General features: G+C 43.0%; 1 protein-coding gene across 3 annotated transcripts in view; it reads left to right on the top strand.

Annotated features, from left to right (window-relative positions):
* Nucleotides 1-26,695, top strand: part of LLGL1 (LLGL scribble cell polarity complex component 1) — a 114,737-nt gene that overhangs the window by 71,730 nt on the left and 16,312 nt on the right. For all 3 annotated transcript variants that reach the window (XM_077449444.1, XM_077449443.1, XM_077449442.1), the window contains exons 6-14: nucleotides 924-1,086; nucleotides 1,428-1,563; nucleotides 6,333-6,387; nucleotides 8,786-8,940; nucleotides 14,135-14,352; nucleotides 15,028-15,095; nucleotides 18,636-18,789; nucleotides 22,186-22,290; nucleotides 23,533-23,825. In XM_077449444.1, coding sequence (XP_077305570.1) covers nucleotides 924-1,086; nucleotides 1,428-1,563; nucleotides 6,333-6,387; nucleotides 8,786-8,940; nucleotides 14,135-14,352; nucleotides 15,028-15,095; nucleotides 18,636-18,789; nucleotides 22,186-22,290; nucleotides 23,533-23,825 — 1,347 coding nt within the window. The remainder of the gene's footprint in view (nucleotides 1-923; nucleotides 1,087-1,427; nucleotides 1,564-6,332; nucleotides 6,388-8,785; nucleotides 8,941-14,134; nucleotides 14,353-15,027; nucleotides 15,096-18,635; nucleotides 18,790-22,185; nucleotides 22,291-23,532; nucleotides 23,826-26,695) is intronic.

Below are 26,695 nucleotides of genomic sequence, written 5' to 3'. Positions count from 1 at the left end.
ATTGCGGAGATTTCTGGTCAATTCCTGTCCCCATAGTCAAACGGAATGTGAGAATATCGCTGCAAATTAAGGGAATTCCTTGGGGAGCCTCTAAGCGACCAGAACTAGTGTCCCCATTGTAAGATTTCCCCTCTTTTCTGGGGACAACCCAAAATTTGGTATTTTCTTTTACTTTCAAGATGGTAAACAGAGCAAAGGGGGAATTTTCCTTGATGGGGGGGCACAGACAGCAATAAAAACTGGCAAGTGTTCCAACCCCTTTGCACTCTATCCAAAACAAAAAAAAAGTTTTACCTTTTAGTTATACTTTAAGTAATGTTGTGGTGTCATCTGTGGAGGGGAGTTGAGTGGTTAAGGAGCGCTGTTTACCAGCCCTGGATTTTAACTGACCCAGAAAAAGTGCCCTTAAAGTATTTGGGGAGCCGAACACAACCCGATGGTCTCAAACGAATGGACTGTTTGGTTCGTTGTTGGCCTAAGCAATTTTGTAGGTACATTAACTTCTGTTTTTTTCTGTTACAATAGTTTTCATTGAGAGTTTTTATAAACATCAAAAAATAGAGTGGCAAACAATTCTTACCATGGTCAAATAATTTGACAATACAAATACATAGGGAACAAAGGGGGGGGGGGCTTGGGGAGAGAACCATAATTGAGGCTTCACGAATAAGATGGGTCAACCTTAGTGGCCAATATAGGCACACATGAGAACCAAACATTACATTGGTTGCATAAAGGAAACCCTCACCAGGGTAGCCCTTAAGATCCTTCCATCGTACACCCATAATCCAAAAAGTTTTAAACATCGCAAAACCTTCATGAAATATTCTTCAAAGAATTAAACTTGTATCTTTCGTTGTAGACTGCCGTTATTCTCTCCATTTTCAGAATTACTTTCTGATATTTATGATCTCCTTATGCAGCTTGCCAGATGAATACAGATGTGGAAAGGCTCTGGGTCCAGTGGAATCATTGCAGCAGCATCCAAAGGAGCAAGGGAAGATCCTGATTGGCTACAGTAGGGGGCTGGTGGTTCTTTGGGACCGGGATTCCAGGAAAGTGGAGCACCTCTTCTTGGGGAACCAGGTGAATCATTAACTCTTATGTGATGGAAACATGTTCAAATATCAAGTTCCTGATGAGGGTATTTATGACCACTTTACAAACAAATTGGCAGGGGGAAGTATAGGGAAGAAGAATATGCTGCTGGTAAAGAGGGGATTATTGTGTGTGTGTGTGTGTGTTGTGTTTGTTTGTTTTGCTTATCTCCCCAAAGCACGTTTTCTTTTTAAAATGTTTATTTACAGGTAGGTTTGATCTAGTGTTTGTGACTGTGATAAGGACATCAAATGGGAGTTTCCTCAGTAATTGGGTTTTTAATTGGTGAACTGTTCGATTCATTCAGAAATGCCCTCTTCTCTTTCCAGCAATTGGAGAGTTTGTGTTGTGAGAGCAGTGGGGCATCGCTCGTTAGCTCTCACAGCGATGGAGGGTACATGGTATGGACGGCCAGCAATAATTCCTCCTCTACATCTCAGCCGGTCACCTCCTCTATTCCGTATGGTGAGTGTCATTCATCGGATGCAGCTTGTGAGGCTCAACGTGTATTTGACTAGACTCTGGGTTTAAAAATATTACATTATATTCTGGCTGCAATGGTGCCCCATAGACTTCTGATTGCTTCTTTCCTCAGGACACAGCCGCATTGTAGTCTGTAAGTCTATAATGCACATGTGAGGTCAGGACAGTGATGACTTCTGGTGCTGTATGTAAACGTGTGAACTGTATCCATTGGATTGAGATAAGTATGCATCTGTAAAGGGGGAGGCTAGGTTCAGCAGCAGTATGACCAATGGTGTCAATAATATAAATATGTCACCAGTAGGCCTCTGTATATGAATAAACTTTGTTAAAGTCGAACTTAAAGCAGGATAAAACCTGGGGGGGGTGGTGGTTCTCAAGCTTTTTACCATAATGTACTGGTATGCACAGCATATTATGAAACCACCAAGCTCCTCATCCATTCCCTTATCTCTGACCTTGACTATTGCAACTCCCTTCTCATTGGCCTGCCTCTCCATAGGCTATCCCCACTTCAGTCTATCATGAATGCTGCTGCCAGCGTTTTACACCTTACCAACCGCTCGGTGTCTGCCAACCCTCCCTTCCAATCCCTACACTGGCTCCCAATCACCCAGCGAATTATACTCAAAATACTAACCACAACATGGGGGGACGGAGGGTGCACACCCTAAAAATGCGTTAACATTTAAGATGGTGCTGCTATATTAAGACCACAAACAGAACAAAATGGATTATAGTGCACCCATACAAAAATGACATTTAAATCTTGCAAGGCTATTTAAAAACACCTGAACATACTTCCCCAAATATGGGGATTTGGTCACACAATATGGTCATATAGTGCTACGCCCACTTGCTGCGTCAAAGTACCCCATTATCAGTGGGTCCTACACTAGTAATAGAATTAAAGCTCCTGCGTCTCAACCATGGGTAACAAACTCCTCTTTATGGGAGAACTGAAAGGACGACTCCTATAACACTGGTTGACACTAATAGGAGGTAATGGGGGTGGTCCAGACCAAGGAACATGTCATTTTTGTTTGTGTGCACTATAATCTATTTTGTTAGATTTACCTGGCAAGTGATCCCCTGCAGTGCTGCGCTCAGCTGTCACAGGCGTTTTCCATTTTCTGGTTCACACCAGTGCAGCTTTGAAATCTTGTTACTTCAGCGCAATTTCAAAGCCACAGGTTAGTGCGATTTGGACCTCCGATTTTTACTGCGGCTTGTGACTTCTTAATTTAACAGAAGTCAATTAGTCACCAATGAAATTTCAAAATAGTGCCGGTGTCCTAACATATACAGTCCGGCCATCGAAAAGTGTCCGCTCTGAACTGTGCAGGCGCAGCGCTTGCGCAGTACAGAGCAGAAAGGGACTTCGAAGATTAACGGCGCCTGTGCCGTGAGTCCAGGTGCAAGCCCCTCCATCCAAGTGGACATAGGGCTGCACATATTAGAGGGCCCCTCAGGGGCTCGCCACGCTTCGGGCATGGCCTCGTTTCACTCGGCTCTTTTTATTCTAACTCTATGTCCACTTGGATGGTGGGGCTGGAACCTGGACTCACGGCGCAGGCACCGTTCATCTTCGGCTATTTTCGGAATCTGCTTGTCCTGTGTACTGCACATGTTCAGTACACAGTGCACACTATCCGACAGGACACTGGAACAGTTTTTTTCAAAGTTGCGACTTGTGTCGATACGATTCAAACGGTTCCATTGCCGGCAATGGGTTGTGACTTGACATGCGCTTTTTGAACTGTCAAAGTGCATGACAAGTCACACTGGTGTAAAATAGGGCGAAGACAAATCGCTATATATGCGTTTTGAAATATGATTTCTATATTTATTTTTTTAGTCTGGAAAGAAATTTTCAATTTTGTTCAGCCACTCTTTTTAAACCTCACAGCCAAGGAGATCCCTCTATTGAGTTCTGAATCCCCTCCCTGCTGATTGGACAGGCACGATGATGCTGACTTTGTCTAGTGTGGCTGCGGAAGGCAGGAAGTTCACGTTGCTAAGCTAAGAAATAAGAGTGGCAGGTACATGCAAATCGCTAGACTGTACAGAATTGCACATCCTTTGATGGGGGGGGGAAAGGAAAAATGTATTTCATCTGTGTGTATTCAGCTGCATGGTTTAAGTTTTAAGCAATTTAAAGCTGAACTTTAAATATTAAAATGCACGCAAATGCAGCTCTATATTACACATGAATAAAAAAAATTGTTATCCCCTTTCTTAACTTACCAGAATGTTACTACGGTATATGACAGCTGCAGTCCAAAATATTGTGTTCCCACAAATGAAGGGCCAGTTCACACCACAAAAATGATACGTTCTGGATCAGTTTTTGTTTACAGCTCACACCACATGCAGTTCCGGTGTGTTTTTGATACAATTTGCTATGTTCCAGTACAGTTCTGTGCAGAAAAAATGCAGCACGCTCTACTTTTATTTTCTACACTGGAAACTGCACTGGTGTGAACTCAAGCCATTGCAATACATGGGAAACACTGTGCATGCATTTTTAGTTCAGAAAAAAAACACAGAAGTGCATCTGGTCTGAACTAGCAGGAAAGAAAATAAATTACAAAGTGTATGCGCTTGTCAAAATAAAAGCAAACCTTAAATGTGTGACATCAGTCGAATTCTAGTGGTGCAACAAAGTAAAGTCCGTAATTAAATTTCTTTAAACACGAAACTCCTTAAATGTGATGTTCTGCAACCTTCACCCTATGTGGGTTAGAAGAATATATGCAAGTGCATCAATCCCTGACACCTATTCACCACTGTGCTCACCTTTTTAAAGGGGTTGTAAAGTTTTTTTTTTTTTTTTTTTTTTTTTTTTTTTTTTTTTTAAATAGGTTCCTTTAAGCTAGTGCATTGTTGGTTCACTTACCTTTTGCTTCGATTTCCCTTCTAAATGTATTTTTTCTTTGTCTGAATTTCTCGCTTCCTGTTCCTCCTCAGTAAGCTGTTCAGTGAGCTGTTCTGACTGACTAAACACCGCTCGGATGATGGTGTGAAGTTTACTGAGGAGAAACGGGAAGTGAGAAATTCAGACAAAAAAAAAACATTTAGAATGGAAATCTAAGGAAAAGGTATGTGAACCAACAATGCACTAGCTTAAAGGAACCTATTTAGAAAATAAAATCTAAGCTTTACAACCCCTTTAATCCTCTCCCCCCCCCCCCCTCCCATCTCCTCAGACTGGGAGAGGTGGAAAGTGCACAAGGAGCTGGTTGGTTGTACTGCAGTACTTGTGTGCTCACAAAGAGCATGCTAAGAAAGCAGAATGAGAGCTGCTTCTCTTTTCGCTGTCCAGTTACAAGCGACATGTACGTTTTTACTGAACTGCTGCAGTGGAAAATCAGGTCTTGGGTTGTGATGTGTCTTAGAGCTGTGTAAATCTCATGACTGGATTTGACAGATAAAACGACCCCTATGCATGCATTTTATCCGTGTATAGCAGTTTGCTTGAAGTTCAGCTTTAATAACGTTTGACCTGCGACAAATCTGGTGACATACATTTCTACTTGAGCTAATTAGAGGATGTTGACTAGGAAGGGAAAAAAAAAAGTTCTGCCCATTTAGGGGTTGAGGATTTCTGTTCTCTGTGAACTTGAATTGCTGTTGTCCTCTCCCTGAACTTGGAGTGGAATTCCTAAGAATACAGTGCTCTTATCAGGGGGTATGGGAGGCCTCTGCCATCCTCCAGAGGATGGGACTGTGTGAGTTGGAGAATTACAAGCAGAAACACCAAATTTCCGTACAAATATGTGACGCCGACCTCAAATTCAGCCTGCTAGCTTATTTTGGATACTTCATTTGGCAGAAAAATTCTAGAATCTCTCCAATTGGGTCGTAACTGACTGTCCTGTACACTACACTAGGAATCCCAGGATAATATGCACTTTTGTGGCTGATTCAGGAAATGTTTTTTTTTTTCAGTTTGAGGCCTGTAGCAGTAAAAGGTCATCTTTCTATGCTTGCATTGGTTCTGTGCTGTGAAGTATTACTAAGGCTGGATTCGCAACATTAGTCATGGTATTCCTCTTGTATTGTAACTGTACTGTCTGCCTTCACGCTGTAAAGCTCTGTGAAAACTGTTAGCACTATATAAATCCTGTATTATAATAATAGTATGAGTGAACACAGTAGTTTATTTTACTGAAACTGGAGCGTGCCAAAAATGGCGTCGCTGTGCATGGTAGCTTCAGCTTGTTCAATTCAACTTTGGGAAAAAAAAATGCAAGCAGATTTGTTTCTATGCAGAGCTGCTCCAGATTTTGCACTATCCAGTTTTCATAAATCAACCCCAATGTATTTCTGTGGGTTAACTTGTGCTGTATTTAAGGCAGTCTACTTATTTTTGAATAGTCTGGCATCGCATTTTGCATTGGCTTCTGCTGCTGTCAATCGCAGCCAGTGAGCCAATGAGGATAGAGCAGGAAGCGGGACAGAGCGTGCGTGTGGACAATGTCCATTCACAGGAGTGTGGCTTGGGAGCAAGCCTGCTCAAGTGCCCTCATAGCAAGAGGCTTGCTATTGGGGGACACTCGGAGGGAGGAGCCAGGACTACAGACAGGGGACCCAAAAAGAGGATCGGGGCTGCTCTGTGCAAAACCATTGCACAAAGCAGGTAAGTAACATGTATGTTGTGTGTGGTGTAGTTGTTGTGTTTTTTTTTTTTTTTTTTTTCTTTTGCAACATTTGAAAGTAAAACTATCCAATTTGTTGTTTTTCCCCAGGTCCGTTCCCTTGCAAAGCCGTCAACAAAATTCAGTATCTATCCAGTGGTTCAGGGTATGTTAATTGTTATTTCTTTAAAGCCCAACTACAGAAAATATAAAGGTTTTTTTTTTTTCCTTGTAGTAGGACTGCTCCCACACTGCAAGGGTTAAATGCCCAAATATGGCTAGAGGACTAGGAAATGGCACTTTTACCTGATACTTCGCTCCCCCTCCCCCATGCTCTGGCAGTTGACTGTTCCTTTGCATCCTCACATCCAACGCTATGGGCCCTGCACTGGTCTTGATGACATCAGAGGGAATCTGACCACTGGAGTGCAGGGGAGAAAAATTGCCTAGACGTGCATGCACATTTAACCCCTTGCAGTGTGTGTGTAATCCCACTGCAAGGGAGGATTACTTTTCCTGGCATTTTATAGCTTTATTAGATGTTTGTTAAATCTCCAGAGCACATGTAAAATAAACGTAAACTGGCACAAGCAAGCGAAATGTTTAATCCTTAATCTTTAGTGTTGTGCTTATGGTCGATCTCTTTTTTTGGGTGCATTCGGTTATTTGTAAAAGCAGCCAGACATCTTTTCTGTGTTTTGAATAAGCAAGCAGGTTGGAGAGCTGTGCTGAAACTTGTTCATCATATTTCCTTATGCACATTGGGAGTCCTACATGGATGCTGCTGAAAGCTGAATATTTTTTTTTTTACAGGTCTAATCAACAAAGCACAGTACTGACAGAAACTAAATCAGATCATCAGAACTCTTGTAATGCTCTGAAAGTAATTTGATATGGTTGATGGGCATTGCTGCACTTTGCGCTGTTCTCCTTCACTAAGCAATGAATAATTTTTCTAGTATTCTATTATCCTTCTGTGTTTGTTGACATTGAAGCTTCTCTGTATGCCTTAGGTGCCCTTGGGCCTATGTGAGAGCTCTAATAGTCACAATTAGATTAGATAAAGAATTCAAAGGTGACACACTTTTTTTTTTTTTTTTTTATTTATTTATTTTTTTTTCTGTTCCCTCAGAAGTCCCCCTGCTGTTGTCCTGACCATTGCCGTATAGAGAGAATGTGTGTGTTTATTTTTTATTTATTTTTTATCCGGCATTTTAGAATTTAGATCAGAGCAAGACGAAAGGTAAAAACTTCCAATGGAAAAACTTATGATCGCTGTGGGGAGGTGCATCGGCAGTAAACGCTGAATCCAGATTCAGTAACAGAACTGTATTTTAAGTTAAAGTTCAATTAAGCACGAATGGCTGGCGGGAAGGCAACCCAACTGGGCACACTCACAGAATGTTGCAGTGAAGGGTATAACTGCAGGTCTTGGAACACTTGACAGCATCTGTCTAGGGGGGCGGAACGCTGCCTCCCCAATCCGTACCCAAACTGGGAGGCTTCCAGGATGGATGGCGTACCCCTGCTCGTTTCCTACTCATTTGGAACCTCTCCCTACCGCTAATGACTGTCCCCGACAGATGGGTGTCCCTACACTACGCTCTCACAAAATGTTCATCAAGCCAGGGTCTTAAATAGATTCTACCTGACCAAAGATGGCCACCAGAATCACATGGGTTGCCAGCATCCAATCGTAATGGCTTCCCCAGTGACCCAGGAAACCATAGAGGAACCATGTTCCTTTTGACTTCCTCTCCCGCTACAATGCCGCTGCATTTGAGTGCCACCTGCAGTGGAGAAAGTAGACTGCACCCACCTACTGTCACAGCTGTTTAAAGGGGGATTTCCCTTCACAATCCAAGGGGTCATGGATATTATTTACTATATCCAGAAACCTAACAATTTAAATTCTTGTTTTGTTAAGGTATACCTTAATCGCCCTAGATGTACTGCATGTTGATATAAGTGCGCTGCAAAAAATAAAGCATTTGTCAACGTGACATTAATGTCCTGCTACCAACCAGTTAAAATCTGCTGTATAGTTTAGCCCGAAGGCCACGTTCATCTGCGAGCTTTTCCTAATTGCAGTTTTATGACTGCAATTTTGTCAGATGAGAGGTAATCCTCAGTGAAAATGTGTGAATTAGATGATCAGAGTATTTTACATCGACGTTCTTGCTATGATGATGCAGTAGTCATTGGCTTGGTGAATTAAAATTAAAAATGTGATCTTTGCTTAGTTGGCTGGAAATGTGGTGGAGTGCTTTGGGACCCATGTGTGTTCTAGCTTTTTTTTTTTTTTTTTTTTTTTAAAGGTATGACACGCAGTCACTTCCTACACCTGGTCCCCCAAATTTCTCTCACAGCTGAAACAATTGCTGTCCAAATCCTGTTTTGCACAAGACAGATCTGTGTTTTGTGCATTATAAATGACGACGCAGGACCAGCTGGTTTGATATTTCCTGCTATGTAATTGTACAGTTTTCTTTGTTCTGTGATCCTGCTATGTAAATGTACAGTTTCCTTTTTATCCAAGGTTCCTTCCTTTCTCTCCTCTCCAGGAACCACTTCATCATCTTCAGTGGGGGCATGCCTCGAGCAAGCTACGGGGACCGTCACTGTGTCACCATCATGCAAGGGAAAAGCCTGGTCACCTTAGACTTCACCTCTCGCGTCATAGACTTTTTCACCGTCTGCCCGCTTAAGAGTGAAGATGGTACGCACTGACTTTACCACGATTGAGGCGTAACCTACCAGGTTATTTGAAGTCACATGAGTCAAAGATAAACTCTCATTGGCTGTTGCGGCTTAGAGCAAAGTGCTACTTTTGCTATAAAGAGTCAGCCCATGACATCAAGTTTTAAAGAATAAGTTCACTTAAAAACAAAACAAAAAACAAAATTTTTTTTGGCAGGTAAACAAATATACATTTACTATTTTAATGTAGGAGCCCGAAAAGCATTGCATCCGCGATCAGCAGACCACGGGTGCCATGCAGGACTCCTACAGACTGTAGTAGAAGATATCTAGCCTGCTGTCACAGGGAGTGCGGGGATAGGGAACATGTTCTAAGTTCCACCCTAGAAACTGGAGGAACATGTAACACATTCCCAAAGGTGAACTTATCCATTTATTTATTGAATTACCTTTATGCAAAAAATTTAATAAAGGATATCAGAGATGGAGACCATGGAACTATTACATCACATCCAGAAAAGGGTAAATATTTTTTTATCATATCATTCAGATATGATATATTAAAGCAGAACTCCAGTTTTAAATGATCACCCCCACATACCATTCAGGGCTCTTCTAGCTGAACTAGTGATGTCATGGGACGTGGTGATGAACCCAAAAAGAGGCAGGTGCATGACGGCCTGGGCTCACAGGAAGTGGTTGAAGGATGCTGAGTCATCCAGCCTGGAAAAGTAGTGGCTCTTCTGTGGGTGACAGTGAGAGACGTCAGATTAAAGATGCATATGAAAGCTGCTTTTTTTTGTATTTTTTTTTTTCCCTCTTAACCACTTCCCGACCGCCGCACGACGATGTACGTCGACAGCATGGCACGGGCAGGCATATGGGCGTACATGTACGTCCCTGCCTTTCCGCGGGTCAGGGGCCCGATCGGGCCCCCGCCCGGTGCCTGCGGCGGTCGGTATTCGTGCGGGAGCGATCCCGGACAAGGGGGCGGCCATTCGTTCATGGCCACCCCCTCGCGATCGCTCCCGACGAATAGGAATCGTTTGGGACATCACTTCCTCTCCTGTAATGTAAACACAGGAGAGGAAGTGATGTATTCTCTCCTCCGTGTCGGTATTTTTCGTTCCGACACCGAGGAGAGAGGATCGGTGAGTTGCACCAACACGTCACTACACAGTAGAACATGCCAGGCACACTCACACCCCCCCCGATCACCCCCCCAATTACCCCTGCCCCCCAGTCACAGTGACACCAATGTCCATTTTTTTTTTTTTTTTTGCATTGGTGTCATTTGTGACTGTAATAACTGTTAGGGCAGTTAGGGTTAGCCCCCTTTAGTTCTAATGTACCCCCCTAACCCCCCCAATAAAGGTTTAACCCCGTGATCACCCCCCGTCGCCAGTGTCACTAAGGCTGGGTTCACATTGCAGCGGTTTATGAGAACGAATGTGATTCGCACCACACTGCAGTGCAAATCACATCCGATCTCTGTGCGATTCGAGTTCAGCCATTCGCCGCACCCGCCGCAAATTCGCACGGGACCCTTTTTTTGGCCCGCAGCAGAATCGGATCGCATGGGTGTTCACACCATGCGATCCGAGTTTGCAGATCGCACTGCGATATGCGAACTGATCTGGGGGTGTCATTAACATTTCACTGACACTCCCAGCAGTTCGCATAGGGCAGTGTGAACTGCCGCCGGGAGGCATGCGATGCGGGAACCCGCCGCGGATTCGTGGCGTTCCCGCATCGCTCCAGTGTGAACCCAGCCTAATAAGCGATAATTTTTCTGATCGCCGTATTAGTGTCACAGGTGACGCTAGTTAGGCAGGTAGGTATTTAGGTTCGCCGCAGCTTTTTATAGCGCCAGGGACCCCCATATACTACCGCATAAAGCCCCCTGATTGCCCCCTAGTTGACCCTTTCACCAGTGATCACCATATAACTGTTACAGGTGACGCTGGTTGGTTAGTTATTTTTTTTATAGTTTCAGGGCACCCGCCATTTATTACCTAATAAAGGTTTAACCCCCTGATCACCCGGCGGGTGTCATTTGTGACTGTAATAACTGTTAGGGCAGTTAGGGTTAGCCCCCTTTAGTTCTAAGGTACCCCCCTAACCCCCCAATAAAGGTTTAACCCCGTGATCACCCCCCGTCGCCAGTGTCACTAAGGCTGGGTTCACATTGCAGCGGTTTGAGAACGGATGTGATTCGCACCGCACTGCAGTGCAAATCACATCCGATCTCTGTGCGATTCGAGTTCAGCTATACAGATAGTATGGCTGAATTCGTGTCGCACCCGCCGCAAACTCGCACGGGACCCTTTTTTTGGTCCGCAGCAGAATCGGATCGCATGGGTGTTCACACCATGCGATCCAAGTTTGCAGATCGCACTGCGATATGCGAACTGATCTGGGGGTGTCATTAACATTTCACTGACACTCCCAGCAGTTTGCATAGGGCAGTGTGAACTGCCGCCGGGAGGCATGCGATGCGGGAACCCGCCGCGGATTCGTGGCGTTCCCGCATCGCTCCAGTGTGAACCCAGCCTAATAAGCGATCGTTTTTCTGATCGCTGTATTAGTGTCACAGGTGACGCTAGTTAGGCAGGTAGGTATTTAGGTTCGCCGCAGCTTTTTATAGCGCCAGGGACCCCCATATACTACCGCATAAAGCCCCCTGATTGCCCCCTAGTTAACCCTTTCACCAGTGATCACCATATAACGGTTACAGGTGACGCTGGTTGGTTAGTTATTTTTTTATAGTTTCAGGGCACCCGCCATTTATTACCTAGTCTCACTAGTGTACCCCTAAATTTAGGGGTGTCTACTTTCCAAAATGGGGTCATTTGGGGGGGGTTTGTGCCATCTTGGCATTTTATGGCCTTCAAAACTGTAACGCCCTTAGAAAGCCTGAAGGCGGTGCTTGGTTTTCGGGGCCCCGTACGCGGCTAGGCTCCCAAAAAGTCCCACATATGTGGTATCCCCGTACTCAGGAGAAGCAGCAGAATTTATTTTGGGGTGTCATTTCACATATGCCCATGGCATGCGTGAGCAATATATCATTTAGTGACAACTTTGTGAAAAAAAAAAAAAGTTTGTAATTTTCCCGCAACTTGTGGCAAAATATAAAATATTCCATGGACTCAACATGCCTCTCAGCAAATAGCTTGGGGTGTCTACTTTCTAAAATGGGGTCATTTGTGGGGGTTTTGTACCATCTTGGCATTTTATGGCCTTCAAAACTGTAATAGGTAGTGAGAAGTGAACTCAAAAATTTACGCCCTTAGAAAGCCTGAAGGCGGTGCTTGGTTTTCGGGGGCCCCGTACGCGGCTAGGCTCCCAAAAAGTCCCACATATGTGGTATCCCCGTACTCAGGAGAAGCAGCAGAATTTATTTTGAGGTGTCATTTCACATATGCCCATAGCATGTGTGAGCAATATATCATTTAGTGACAACTTTGTGTAAAAAAAAAATATATATATATTTTTTTTGTCATTATTCAATCGCTTGAGGCAAAAAAATAAAATATTTAATGGGCTCAACATGCCTCTTATCAATTTCCTTAGGGGGTCTACTTTCCAAAATGGGGTCATTTGGGGGGGTTTTGTACTGCCCTGCCATTTTAGCACCTCAAGAAATGAGATAGGCAGTCATAAACTAAAAGCTGCGTAAATTCCAGAAAACGTACCTTAGTTTGTAGATGTGACAACTTTTGCGCAAACCAATAAATATACAATTATTGAATTTTTTTTTACCAAAGACATGTGGCTGAATACATTTTGGCCTAAATGTATGACTAAAATTGAGTTTATTGGATTTTTCTAATAACAAAAAGTAGAAAATATCATTTTTTTTCAAAATTTGCGGTCTTTTTACGTTTATATCGCAAAAAATAAAAATCGCAGAGGCAATCAAATACCATCAAAAGAAAGCTCTATTTGTGGGAAGAAAAGGACGCAAATTTTGTTTGGGTACAACATTGCATGACCGCGCAATTACCAGTTAAAGCAGCGCAGTGCCAAAGTGTAAAAAGACCTCTGGTCATTTACCAGCAAAATGGTCCGGTCTGAAAGTGGTTAAACTGGAGTTCTGACTTAACCTATTGCTACACTTGATTGTCATGTTGGGAGAGAGTTCGTTTTCTTTTTTTTTTTTTTTTTTTTTTTTTTTTTTAAAGCTGAATTCCAGGTATGGCTTTGTTTGCATCGATCCAGCTTGGACCAAGGTAAGTATGCATATGCCATACCTGTAGGATCCCTGTAGAATCTAAGAATCACTATAGTTGTCTGATACTACTGCTACTACAGTGAATGGTGGTATCCTCTGGGCCCTGTGCATTTGGGAAAATTGAAGGATGTTCTGGGGATGGCACCGGTTGAAAGCCAACGACCCCTGTGTTCATGATGCAGCAGGGCAGCTGTTCTGTACAAGACCTAGAAGATAGAGGCAATCACTTTAGTAGTGGATATATGGCATATGCATACATCCACTGGTCCAATTGTGACAAATGTAACCATGCAAAAAAGCCATAGCTGGAATTCAGGTTTAAAAAAGTTCATCTTTTGCAACATGTTGCACCCATATTTATGATGTAACATGTTACTAACTCAGCTCCCCCCCCAGTTACAGTTGTGGGCTGGGGACGCAGAGCAATAAAAACCTTACAGAGAATCCTATGCAAAACCAGAACATTCTTGCCTGGAGTTGGGTTTGAAAGTGCACATAAACGTCTTAGTTGACCCCCTTTGGTCTTTAAGATGACCATGAATGCTTATTAGATCTGTTCAGTAAGAGCAGAAAAATGCATGCTGTTCTGCCAGAAATCCAGCGAGCTTGTACCTTCCTGTGCCCTCTACTGCACTGAAATGCCTATCGGTGGTGTCATCTTTGCCCAGTTTACCTTGGAGAATTGCAGAGCACCTTCCACCTATGTTATGAAGATGGGGAGAAAGGGAGGTGTTCTGTAGTCCTGTCCTAGTGTGACAACTCTGCTTTTCCATAGAGTATGGTAAGTGAGCGTTATCAGCCTAGGACAGTAAGTATGGTACCAGCAGGATCACCAGATGCAAGTAAAGGGGGGGGGGGGGGAGATGCAGCCACCACTTCTAAGGACTGGTAATCTGCAATGTATACTACATTTTTGTTATATTTAGATACATGTTAAGTATGAGTTGGCCTTTTAATCTCAAACTTTGGTTTGTTCCAGATCTGGACAACCCCACGGCTCTGGTAGTCTTGGTGGAGGAAGAATTGGTGGTTGTTGACCTTGAGAGCCCTGGTTGGCCGACCATCCCTGCACCGTATCTTGCCCCACTCCATTCATCTGCCATTACCTGCTCCTACCACATCTCCAACGTCTCCCTGAAGCTATGGGAGCGGATCGTTCTTGCTGGCGAGCAGCAGAACCCACAGCTGTCTTCTGCGGTGAGATTGCAAGTAGGGGAGATAACTAGTATTGTACTGGATGTAGAAAAAGCTTTTTTTTTTTTTTTTTTTTTTTTTTTTTAATGCACAGTGAGTAGAAATGCCTGATGTGGGCCTATAACTATAACTCAAGCCACCTTCCTGGTATCTGATAGTTGTCTAGCCAAAAAACATCCGATTTTAAAACTAATGGAGACCTCTAACCAAACAGAGCTCATTTGTGTGGTGTTCATTACCGTGCTTTGTTTTTAAGGCAGCCCGTTCAAAATGAATGGGCTACCGATGCAATCCTAGCATACTTAAAAAGGCATGTGGTGACCCCCCCCCCCCCCCCTTTCTTTTTTTTTTTTTTTTTTTTTTTTTTTAAATAAATGACTAATTCTTGCCATGCATTGTACCACTACAATGCAGGTGTGTTGCCTTAGTTTGTTTGGTTGCTTCAAATTCAAAATAAAGTTCACTTATGTGCATTACCTTGCATTGCGGGAACACACGTGTTACCTGAACATGGAAGTGTAAATAAGCTCTTAGTAGCATCATTGCCCCCTTAGGCAACACTGACTACGGTGGTTGTTTGCTTTCGTTATTGCAGTGTATAATCCCATTGTTAGAATTGTAACTTGCTATTCAGCTTTTTTAGGCAAAATTTTACATTTGTGCCATACTTGTCTCTAGAAATGGCCGATAGATGGTGGAAAAAGTTTGGCCGAGGAGCCGTCACAGAGAGGCCTCTTGCTGACAGGGTAAGTTATCGATGCATGGTTACTTGTATGTGCTGTTGCTGACCCAACATTTAATGGGTTCGTTCACCTTTAAAGGAAAAATGTAAAGGCAAACCAACACCCTCTCCACCCCCTTCCCCCAGTCCCTGCTGTACTTGCTTCTGGGGTTGCTGAACTATCCAATCAGAATTGACATGGTTCTTTGGATAAGAGCGGGGATCTCATATCCCTGGACCGCTGGAGCTGCTGACCACTCGGCCATGCCGGCGGAGGCTGTCTGTCGTTCACCCCCCCCCCCTTTTTTTTTTTTTTTCCCATCACATACATAAAATCAACAAAATCTTTCAAGACAGATAGGGTTCATACCAAAATCGTGCCTCAGTTTAAACTGAGACTTAATGTAATTTGATAGTGTGCCATAACCAAAGCATACATGTACCATATACTGGGACAGCACAGTGGTGTATTGGGTAGCACTCTTGCCTAGCCATTAAAAGGGTCGCTGGTTCAAATCCTAACCAGGACACTACCTGCCTGGAATTTGCATGTTCTCCCTCTGTTTGCTTGGGTTTCCTCCCACACTCCAAAGACATGCTGGTAGGTTAATTGGCTTCTGTCTAAATTGGCCCTATTATATGAATGTGAGTTGATTCTAAGCTCCTTGAGGGTAGGGATTGATGTATTAAGTACCTTACCTAATAATAAATGTACTGTATAGACTCGAGTATAAGCCAAACCGAATATATGAGCCAAGGCACCTAATTTGACCACAAAAAACTGGGAAAACATATTTATACTGGAGTAAAAGCCTAGGGTGAGAAATGCAGCAGGTAGTGTAAGGCCGAATGTACCGGATTTCCAGAACACCGGCGCCGTGACATGCAGTCTAGTCAGCAGCCGTCCAGTGTAACAAAGCTCTCTCTCCTTTAACTGGACAATGCAAGGAGATTCATCTGTCACTCTGCTCTTTTCTTCTGTTTGTTCCTTGTTCGCACATTATCACTGCAGCTTACTGGCTCCCTGTGCTGCTCTGTTCACACGTAATCTGAGCTCTGCTGTACGGGGCTGCAAAAGGCCATTTCCAAATTAAATTTCCTGCTTTTTATGATGGATTAATGAATAAAGAACTATTTTTTTTAATTTGTGTTAATTTTACAAAGTGTATAAATGTGCAGAGCCCACCAGGATTATGTTTTAAAGTGTACCTGCCACCTATAAAGAGCTGAACAAGCTTTTTGATTGGCTGAATTGTACATACAAAAATGTTGCTTTTGTTTGGAACCAGATGTATTATATACAGTACTGAAGCAAGCTGTTGCTTTTTAATAGCTGACAAGTTCTTCCTGCTGTTCACCTGTAGCAGGATATTCTGAGATTTGTGGTTCCTTTATTTTGAACCACATCTGGGCTTATTTGTTGACATGTCTCGGAATCTTGTATTGCCCATAGCAGCCAATCAATCTTTTCCTTTCACCCTCACCCACTGCACTGGGAAAAGCAAAAGGAGACTACGTTCTGGGCGATTCATCTGAGATCCACATCAGAGTGATTGTTTATTTTAATCGAAGGCCATCTTGCTGCATGTCTCTCCAGCTGCAGTGAATGACCGAGTCTTGTGTGGGCTCAGTGGGTCTCCCTGTTTTTAATTTGGCAACTGGGCCAGTGAAAACAGAACAGCGAGAGATGAGAAAATATGGAAAAAGCGATGTTTGGATTCAGGCAAACCCCAGGAGTCCGGGAGTGGAGGGCTGGGAGGAACAGTGGTGTCAGAAGGCTCCAGATGTGTGGAGGAGGAGAGGCCTGTGATCTGGACACTCCCGTGTAACAAGAGACAGCCAGTGTATATGTGTGTGAAAACGACTCTGTGTTTTGTGGTGTTTTGATTTCTCCCAATTTCTTTCTAGACACATTTTTACAGTTTGTAGCGTGGAACCCTGATCCTAAAGCTGGCCATACACTAGAGCTGCACGTTTCTGGCCAAAATGAGAATCATGATTTTTTTGCTTAGAATAAAAAGATCACGATTCTAGCAACGTGAAATCTTTCACATTATACAAAAAAAATTGCATTTGAAAGACGGCTGCACAAATACAGTGTCACATAAAAAATTGCAACAACCACCATATTCTTCTCTAGGGTGTCTACTAAAAAAATATATATAATGTGTGGGGGCTCTAAGTAGTTTTCTAGCAAAAAAAAAAATGATTTTAACTTGAAACCAACAAATGTCAGAAAAGGGTTTAGTGTTTAAAGGGGAGGGCCAGCTGGGAATTTATTTATATTTTTTTAAAAGTCAGCAGCTACCTACACTGTAGCTGCTGACTTTTAATAATCACACTTTCCTGTCCTGGGTGCCCGCGATGTCGACTGCCCGAGGTCGACCATCCCTTGGCTTTCTGGTCCCGGCGCTGCTATTCCAACCAAGGGAAACAGGCAGTGGAGCCTTGCGGCTTCACTGCCCATTTCCTACTGCGCATGCGCGAGTCGCACAGCACTTTGTAAATGGGGCGCACTGTGTTCTGGGACACAGTTCCCAGAACACACCGCGCCCCATTCACTATAAGACGATGTGAGGAGGAGAAGACTGAAGATTACCGCGTAATAGGAGGAGGCAGATTACGACGATCTGCCTAGCAACAGGCATTTCTGGTAAGTTAAAATAAAAAACTTTTTTTTTTTTTAATTGGCAAAATTTTTATGCAATTATATATTTATTTATTTATTTTTTTGAGTGGCCCTCCACTTTAAGTGGTTAAACGTTTTTCACTTAGGGCCGGTTCACACAGCGAGGGGAGGCGAGGCGACACGGCTCTCCTCGCTCCCGCAAGTCGCCCCCGTTCTGTACAATGGAACCGTTCTGAGAGGAGCGACTCGAGTCGCTCCGACTCAGAAAAAAGGTTCCTGTACTACTTCGGGGCGACTTCGGGGGCGACTTGCATTGACTTCTATACAGAAGTCCTCTGCAAGTCGCCGCTGAGCTCCCCGCGGGTCGCGGCGAGGTAAGTCGGAGACGCCTCGCCGCGCCTCGCTGTGTGAACCGGCCCTTACACACAGTCTATTCCATTGACAAATTGTTACAATGTTTATACTTCAGTTCAACTGATAAAGAATGTTTAGATTCTTGGCAGACTGCCCAGTTTTTCCTCTTCCTTTCTTTTGAGGGCTGTGGCTTCAGAAGAGCAGAGAGAATTCTTTGTGTAGAAAGAATTGTGAAACACTTTAGTCAAGATTGCGATAACTATTCTTGGCGATTAATTGTGCAGCTCTACCATACACTAGTAAAATTGTCATTGTAAATTCTTTGTGTTCAATTTTTTCTAATTATTAGTGTGTTCGAATCAAGCATCTGTATTCTCTTAAATTAATGAGAGATATGAATGATGGGTGAAATGTTCAACTCTACACATTCAAATTTTCTTTTGTTGCCCATATACGGTAGTGACATCTGTTATGTCTTATGAACAGTATTTTAGATGGCTGACCACTGTTGTACTACGGTAAACATAATTTTGCCCTGAAATAAAATAAAGCGTCTTTTTGTAACTTTTCCAACTTTACCAGCCATGAAGATGGCACTGTCCGGTTCTGGGATGCTTCTGGTGTCGCCTTGCGGCCTCTTTACAAACTGCCGACAGCCGGTATCTTTCAGACGGACTGTGACCACAATGAAAGCCTGAATCAAAGCTGTGAAGATGATTGGCCACCTTTCCGCAAGGTACGCAGTTTGCCATAGTATGATTTTCTGTGTTTGTTTTTTTTTTTTTGGTAGTGAGATACTGATGATATTTTGACTCTTTGGGATATTTGTCACTCTTAAAGCAACTGTGTCATTTCAAAGAAATGTTTAACATTTGTCTGTCCTGATGCATGCCCATGCTGCCAAACTTTACCATCTTAAAAGTGTGTTAAAATCCAGGTTCCTGCTGCACTCTGGTTTATTTCACTGGTCCCTCCATCATTAAGGCTGGGTCCACACTGGAGAGATGCGGGAACGCTGCGAATCCGCGGCATTTTCCCGCATCGCATGCCTCCCGCAGGCAGTTCACACTGCCCTATGCGGACTGCTGGGAGTGTCAGTGAAACCTTAATGACACCCCCAGATCAGTTCGCATATCGCAGTGCGATCTGCAAACTTGGACAGGAATCGGATCGCATGGTGTGAACACCCATGCGATCCGATTCTGCTGCGGACCAAAAAAAGGGTCCCGTGCGAGTTTGCGGCGGGTGCGATGCGAATTCAGCCATACTATCTGTATGGCTGAACTCGCATCGCACAGAGATCGGATGTGATTTGCAGTGCGGTGCGAATCGCATCCGGTTCTCGCTGCCGCAGCGGTGTGAACCCAGCCTAAAGGGGGTTGTAAACATTATTGTGTTTATTTATTTTTTAAATATAAATAACAAATATGCCTATACTTACCTGCTCTCTGAAAGGGTTTTGCACAGAGCAGCCCTGATCCTCTTCTGGGGTGCCCGCCGGTGCTCCAGGCCCCTCCTCTTCATCAGGTGCCCCCATGGAAAGACTCTTTCCCTGGGAGCACCTGTGCGGGCTCTCTCCCAAGTCCTGCTGCTGCGTCCATTGACAGTCTCTGCCCCAACCCCTTCTCCCGTGTCACTGGATTTAATTGACAACAGTGGGAGCCAGTGGCACCTGCTATCAGTGAGAAAAGAGGCTTCTGTGCTCATGCACATCGCTAGATCAAGCTTAGGTAAGAAACGAGGAGGGGGGCATAGAATGCATTAAGGTGAAAAACCTTGAGACTTTACAGAAACTTTTTAAAGTGGTTGTGAACCCCCAGACATGAAATATGAACAAAGCATATCCCTCTAGTGTGTACTTGGCTCAATCCAGAACATTATTTGTCATTTCTGTCTGCTACCCCATTCCTCTATCAACCTCAATCGCTTCTAACAAGTTTTCCTGACACCAAGAAAAGTGACAGGGAAGGGACCTCCCTTGACATCCTCAGCTCTGTTCCTGTGTGCTGTATGAAAGGGGGTGGGTGGTGTTTCCCTTCCCTCCAATCAGCTTTCAGGGCTGTACTCGCTGAGCTCACCACCGCTGCTTTCTGACAGATTAGATAAGCACTATAAGTTCTGGCCTTTGAACGTAGAATGAGAAGGTTGCAGCTAAACAGGTACAACTTGTATAGGAGAATTTGTTTCATCACTGTGTATTACCTGATCATAGTCCCTCCACTGATTTATATGGAATGGTTTAGAACCGTGATGGCGAAACTTGGCACCCCAGATGTTTTGGAACTGCATTTCCCATGATGCTCATGCACTGCAGTGTAGTGGAGCATCGTGGGAAACGTAGTTTCAAAACATCTGGGGTGCCCAGGTTCACCATCACTGGTTTGGAACATCTCCTGCAGTGCTGTAGGGGAATGAAGCATTAAACTGCAGAGCTCAGTGGAGGACACCAGCCTCCGACACTCCTTGATGTGTCCGATGCAGAAGATTCTCCAGCAAAACTTCTCTACTCAAGATGGTGATGACGTTTGGCAGCAGAATGGCTTTTTTGCATGGAATCTTAAAGTTGCAAAAGTCACTTTAATGGCGGGTTCTAAATTTTATAAGCTTGATCTGTTGGGTTCCCTACACTCTTGTACCAATTTCACTAAATGCATTTCTTGTACCCTAGTGGAAATTGGACCCCCATCAACTCGTGAAGTGAACAATTCCTCTGCTCATTGGCTGTTAAATTCCAGAGTCTGTAGTCGTGCATTAATATTCTGGCATTTGATGGTTGAAAATAAGGGGTGGAACTTGGACAGAGGTCTGAGGTTAGGACCTATGGGGACTTTTTAGGGACACATGGCATTGATTTGAGGCATTTCAGGCACTTGCAACCACCACAGTGGTCTGTACTATGACCTTGGAAATATTTTACACCAGGTCAGTTCTTTTAAGCATAATGGCAATAAAAGCATATGCAGGCTAGTCAGTTACTTTACCTTATGCCTCGAGTGGCTGTCTAAAGCTATTTAAATGCAAAGCAATGTTAATGTATATCTGTTCATACACTGCTAAATTGGCCACTTTTGCTTTTTGAGGCTGTGGCCCAGATGAAATGACTCGCCAAATCACTAAGATTTTTGTGACGAGGTTTAACATGCTACCGTTGTACACTTATGCCCAAACCATGTCCATTGCTCCCAGTGATTTTCTTGAATTTTTGAAGAACTTCCATGACTTTTTCTGTCTGCCTGTACATGACGGACGGGTTCTTTATTTTTAATTTTTTTTAAGTCTAGCATTGCGTTTTGAAACGGTAAACTAAACTTTGGAATGTGATGTGTTCATGACTTCAGCTGGAGTAGCTGGGGTGTTCAGCCAAAGATCTGCTCAGCACTTGGATGGGATCCGTACATCTCTTAATCCTGGCATCCACAATTCAAGCTTTGGCCCGCTTGGACTTGCAGCATCTGGTGTGCAGATTCCCCTATGGAGCCGACTCCACCCTGTAACCTCTTATTCACTGTGGATCTTGTGCTGTCACTATGTACTCTGTCCAGCCTCGCTTTATGGCCCTTTTTTAGAATGTTTCTGTTCCATTCACTCTTCCAATTACCTCCTCTGCTTTGGCATGCTCTTTTATTCTCTGATGGCCAGTTTAGAGACTTGAAGATTTATTACTCTATTCGGTCAGCTCCCTTCCTTTTTATAGCGCAGGTGTGTAACGTGGGGTCAGCCCTTGGCGAAGAGTTGAGAGGTGTGTGCTTGTTGTCAAGTGTGACCATTTTTCTTGGAAACTCGAGACTCCAAGTGACTGTGCTTTGCATCCATCCCCATTGATGGGCTTTTGCATCAATGTTACTTGTCCGTATGACTGCCACCAGTGGTGGCAGCACCTTCTGATGCTGCTGCCATCCTCCCTGCCTCTTCAAAGTCTGCCACTCTTCTCCTGCCATTGGACCACTGAAAAAGAATGAAAATGTGTATGTGTGTGTGTGTGTGTGTATATATATATGTATATGTATATGTATATGTGTGTATGTGTGTGTGTATATATATGTGTATATGTGTGTTTTCTAGTATGCACCTATGTATAACTGTTTGATTTATGAAATATCATATTTTTTATTTTATTTTTTTTCCCCATCAGGTTGGTTGTTTTGACCCTTATAGCGATGACCCTCGGCTAGGGATTCAAAAAATCGCCCTTTGCAAGTACAGCGGCAAGATGGTAGTGGCAGGAACTGCAGGACAGGTAAATGGAGATGCCTATAGCTTGTTTTATGATTCTGATTTAGAAAAATTTAAATTGTCACATTAGCGTGCTTGTGAGCATGCACATTTGAATGGACTTTGGCACCCAGTTGCCTGTTTAAAGCATTGCAAGACTCGATCATCGGCTCCTTTGACCCATATTAAATTAATTTGTATCTGTACCTTTAATTTCATTTTCTAAATGTTACCATCTCTAACTAAATTTTAATATGGTTTCAATATTGCATTATGATCATTCATATTATAATTTTTAAAAAAAAATTTCCGTCTTGTTCTTTTGAAATTTCAATAAAAATTATTGAAAAAGTCAGCTTGCAGCATGTTTAAAAATGTATTGTATGGTTGCATAGTTTTTGTCATTATATACAGTTAGTTGTAAACTTCCACAAGACAGTCAGCTGTGTAGGAAAATCTCCCCCTACCTATATCCTTGGATCTGACATGGTCAGATTTTATATTTTTCTAGAACTTTTACATGTTTCTCTGTGACTGTTATTAACTTGCTTCCTGCCCATGCTATAGCCAAAAGACAGCTACAGCGTGGGCTTAGTTTGCTGGGAGGGCATCCATGAATGTCCTCTTGTGACCGTGCTGCCCCCGCACACCTTGCAGCACGCGGGGGGACCTCTCTTTGTAAAAGGCCAATTGCAGCAGCCCTTTACCGCATGATTCGCTGTCAGCCAATGACAGCTGATCACAGGATGTAAACACAAGCCGGCTATCTGCTTTTCTTTCCTCATGCTAACTGCATGAGGAGAGAAGAAGAAAGCTGGTAATCTGCTTTTGATAAAGGGGCATTGGCTCTGATAGTAAGGGCACTGATTATCAGTGCCGCCTCATCAGCACACATCAGTAAAGGAGAAAAATAACCTGTTTACAAAATTTTATAACAAACTATGAAATTTTAGTTTTTTTCAAAATTTTTGGTCTTTTTTTCATTTGGCAAAAAATGAAAATATCCCAGTGGTGATTAAATACTAACAAAAAATCTGTGTGGAAAAAATGATAAAAATGTCATATAGGTACAGTGTGGCATGAGTGCACAATTGTCATTCAAAGTGTGACAGCGCTGAAAGATGAAAATTGCCCTGGGCAGGAAGGGGGTAAAAGTGACCAGTAGGCAAGTGGTTAAAGGTTCTTTTGTCTAAACAAAGTTATGTTATATTTTGTGTCCTTTGTTTTTAATTATCTATTTTATCTGTGTGTGTGTCATCTCTTCTAGGTGCTGATGATGGATCTGAGTGACGAGAAATCCGATCATATGATCAGCGTAGCAACCGTTGACCTCTTACAAGATCGGGAAGGCTTCACGTGGAAAGGCCATGACAGGCTGATCCCAAAGAACGGTTCCCTTTTCTTCCCACCTGGTTTCCAGACCACCATATTGGTACAATGTATGCCCCCTGCTGCCGTCACAGCTGTCTCATTACACTCCGAGTGGAATTTGGTGGCTTTTGGCACCAGCCACGGCTTTGGAATCTTTGACTACCACAGGAGGAGCCCAGTTCTGGCCAGGTGAATGCTTTGTATATTTTTGAGGGTGGATGGAGACCTTTGTGCATGTGCTGGTTTTTAAGGGAGTTGGCAGCAAGTGGCATTTGCATCAAAACTGCCTGTGAAGTGATTCTGCTCACTTTTTTTTTTTTGTCTTGGTGCCCACGCAGAAACTAAGGGAAAATCTTCTCAGCAAGAATAACAAAAGCGATGAAAACCTGTCAGAGGTTTTCTTTCCCACTCCATCCAAAGCTTGAACTTTGACTCAATATTGCTTCAGGGCAGTTGGTAGAATCCATGTAAAATGGGCTTTACCTTGTTGTGCATGACAAGGCTTGTAAAGCTGAAATTCAGGAAGATGTAAAATGAATGCAACTCTGTAATCAGAAATATTGAAGAGTTTTTATTTAAAAATTTTTTTACTGCAGGCAATGTAAGTGCCTAAATTTGACCAGGTATCAGTTTTTTTGTTTGTTTTTTGCAGTCCCTGTAGAGCAGCGCCCAGACTGGGAGCGGGAGAAGCTGCACAAGGAGGCAGTATGTTGCTCTGCAGCTAATATGTGCTAACAATGAGCATGCTGATAGGAGGAGAAAGTGGAGTGAGGGGGGTGAGCTCATCAGTCTGCTGCTACTCCTTTTGCGGACTAGTCACAGGCTGGGAGAGGGGCAAGATGTGTCACATAACTAAAGCAGTACGGCTTTGTTCACATCTGTTGATTTTGGAAAGGGGGGGGGGGGGGCGGCGGTGGAATAATTGCTGTCAGTCTACTGGTATCATGGAAAAACGCGTGACCACCTTCTTTTATTTAATTTTTTATTTTTATGGGAGCTGAAACATTGTGTGGTTTTGCTGCGATTGTCTTTTGGCAAACTGCATCGTGCAAACCTTGACCAAAAAGGAGCAGAAGCGTTTTTTTTTTTTTTTCTTTGTTTTTTTCTCTTTTAGGCAACAAGCTTTGCGTGATGTGGTTGGCCATGGCAAATCTGCATCATGTTTGAGGTGCCCTTTAAAAGAATGGCACCCAAATGCATGGTGCATTTTGCCACGATTGCAGTGGAATTTGAAATTCCACATTGCAAAATGTGAATGGGGCCTTATTCTCAGGACTGAGTAGACAGGCATACAAATCCTTTGGCAGGTAACACAACTCCCAACATATGAGTTCAATCTGTGTCATTAGCGATCTGTCTAAGGTTCAGCTTAAAATTGTCTCTATAGAATGCGTGCGTGACTGCAATAGGGTTGTTCAGACTTCTGCAGAACAAGCACTGATGTGTCAGTATTGGCATTGTGACTGTTGTATGTCCAGTACTGTGTAATATGTAGCCTGCCGTACGTGCAGCTGGCTGTATTAGACGGCACAGCTCTGTGGCTTTGTCTTTCTCTTCCTCTTCCGCCTTCTCATTAAAAATGCATTGAGTGGTGTCTCGGTACCAGAGCTGGTCCCGGAGGTAAGGCTACATGCTGTATCTTGATCTGCGGAGTGGTTTGCTGTGAAAGCTCTTCAGTCAGAAAGGTTTCTGTGCGGTGTATAATATATCCAGCCACAAATGGTTGTTGTGACTGGGATTCACCCATGAGACGATTAGCAGCCTGTTTGTAAAATTGGAACACACGCGGATTCAAACAAATCTGCTTCAATTAAAGGACAACTCAACATAAATGACTTAAAGCTGAACTCCAGGCAAATATAAAAAATACAGTAAATGTAATTATTAATAAAAAAAATGGTTCCATTATTTTAAATGTAATCATATTTACAAGCTGACAGGAGAGAGCAGAAGTGCGACCTCAATTTGTTGCTACACCTTCACTGTCTAGTCTTGGGCTGCGGGCAGGTTGGTGACTTACCTGTGCTGCTTAACCACTTCAATACAGGGCACTTATACCCTCTTCCTGCCCAGACCAATTTTCTGCTTTCAGTCCTCTTGCACTTTGAATAGGTACAGTGTAGCATGAATGGGTAATTGTCAAACAAAATTTATATATATATATATATATATATATATATATATATATATATATATATATATATATATATATATATATATATATATATATATATTCCAAATGGAGCTTTCTTTTGGTGGTATTTAATCACTACTGGGTTTTTTACTTTTTGCGATAAAAGTGAAAATTTTAGGGGGAAAACACTTTATTTATTTTTTTGTTTCCTTTTTATAAGTTTTGCAAATGAGTAAATTTTGTTCATAAATTTGGGCCAACATTTATACTGCTACATATCTTTGGTAAAAACAACCCAAATTAGTGGATATTATTTAGTCCGTGTGAAAGTAAAGCCCCATACACACTATTAGATTTTCTGCAGATTTTTGTCTTCAGATTTACCAAGACCATCTAGTGCAAGGGCCTGCCTGATTGCATACAAATTGAAACTCTTAAGGTTTGACCTCATATGGTTTTGGTAAATCTGAAAACAAAAATCTGCAGAAAATCTAATGGTGTTTATGCGGTCTTAGCGTCCACAAGCTATGGTGCAAATCATTGAAAATTGATCACACGTGAGCCACTGACGGCCTATCTCATTTCTTGAGGCCCTAAAATGTCCGGACAGTACAAATATCCCCCAAATGACCCATTTTTTGAAAAGTAGACAGTCCAAGGTATTAAGAGGCATGGCAAGTTTTTTTTAAAGTAATTTTTTCCCCACAATTGTTTTTATGTAAAAAAAAAAAAAAAATTGTCATAAGTTATTTCTCACACAGCATATGCATACTTCCAATTAGTCCAAAATACGTTTTGCTACTCCTCCTAAGTATGGCGATACCACATGTGAGACTTTTTCACATCTTGGCCACATAGAGGTCCAACATGCAAGGGCCGTCAGGCGTTCTAGGAGCATACATTACACACACATATAATTTCACAA

This window comes from Lithobates pipiens, unplaced genomic scaffold, assembly GCF_037356315.1.
Source record: "Lithobates pipiens isolate NorthernLeopardFrog02 unplaced genomic scaffold, aLitPip1_a1.2 Scaffold_22, whole genome shotgun sequence".
Lineage (NCBI taxonomy): Eukaryota > Metazoa > Chordata > Amphibia > Anura > Ranidae > Lithobates > Lithobates pipiens.
The sequence above is the reverse complement of the archived record's forward strand: the minus strand, read 5'-3'. Positions and strand labels throughout refer to the sequence as shown.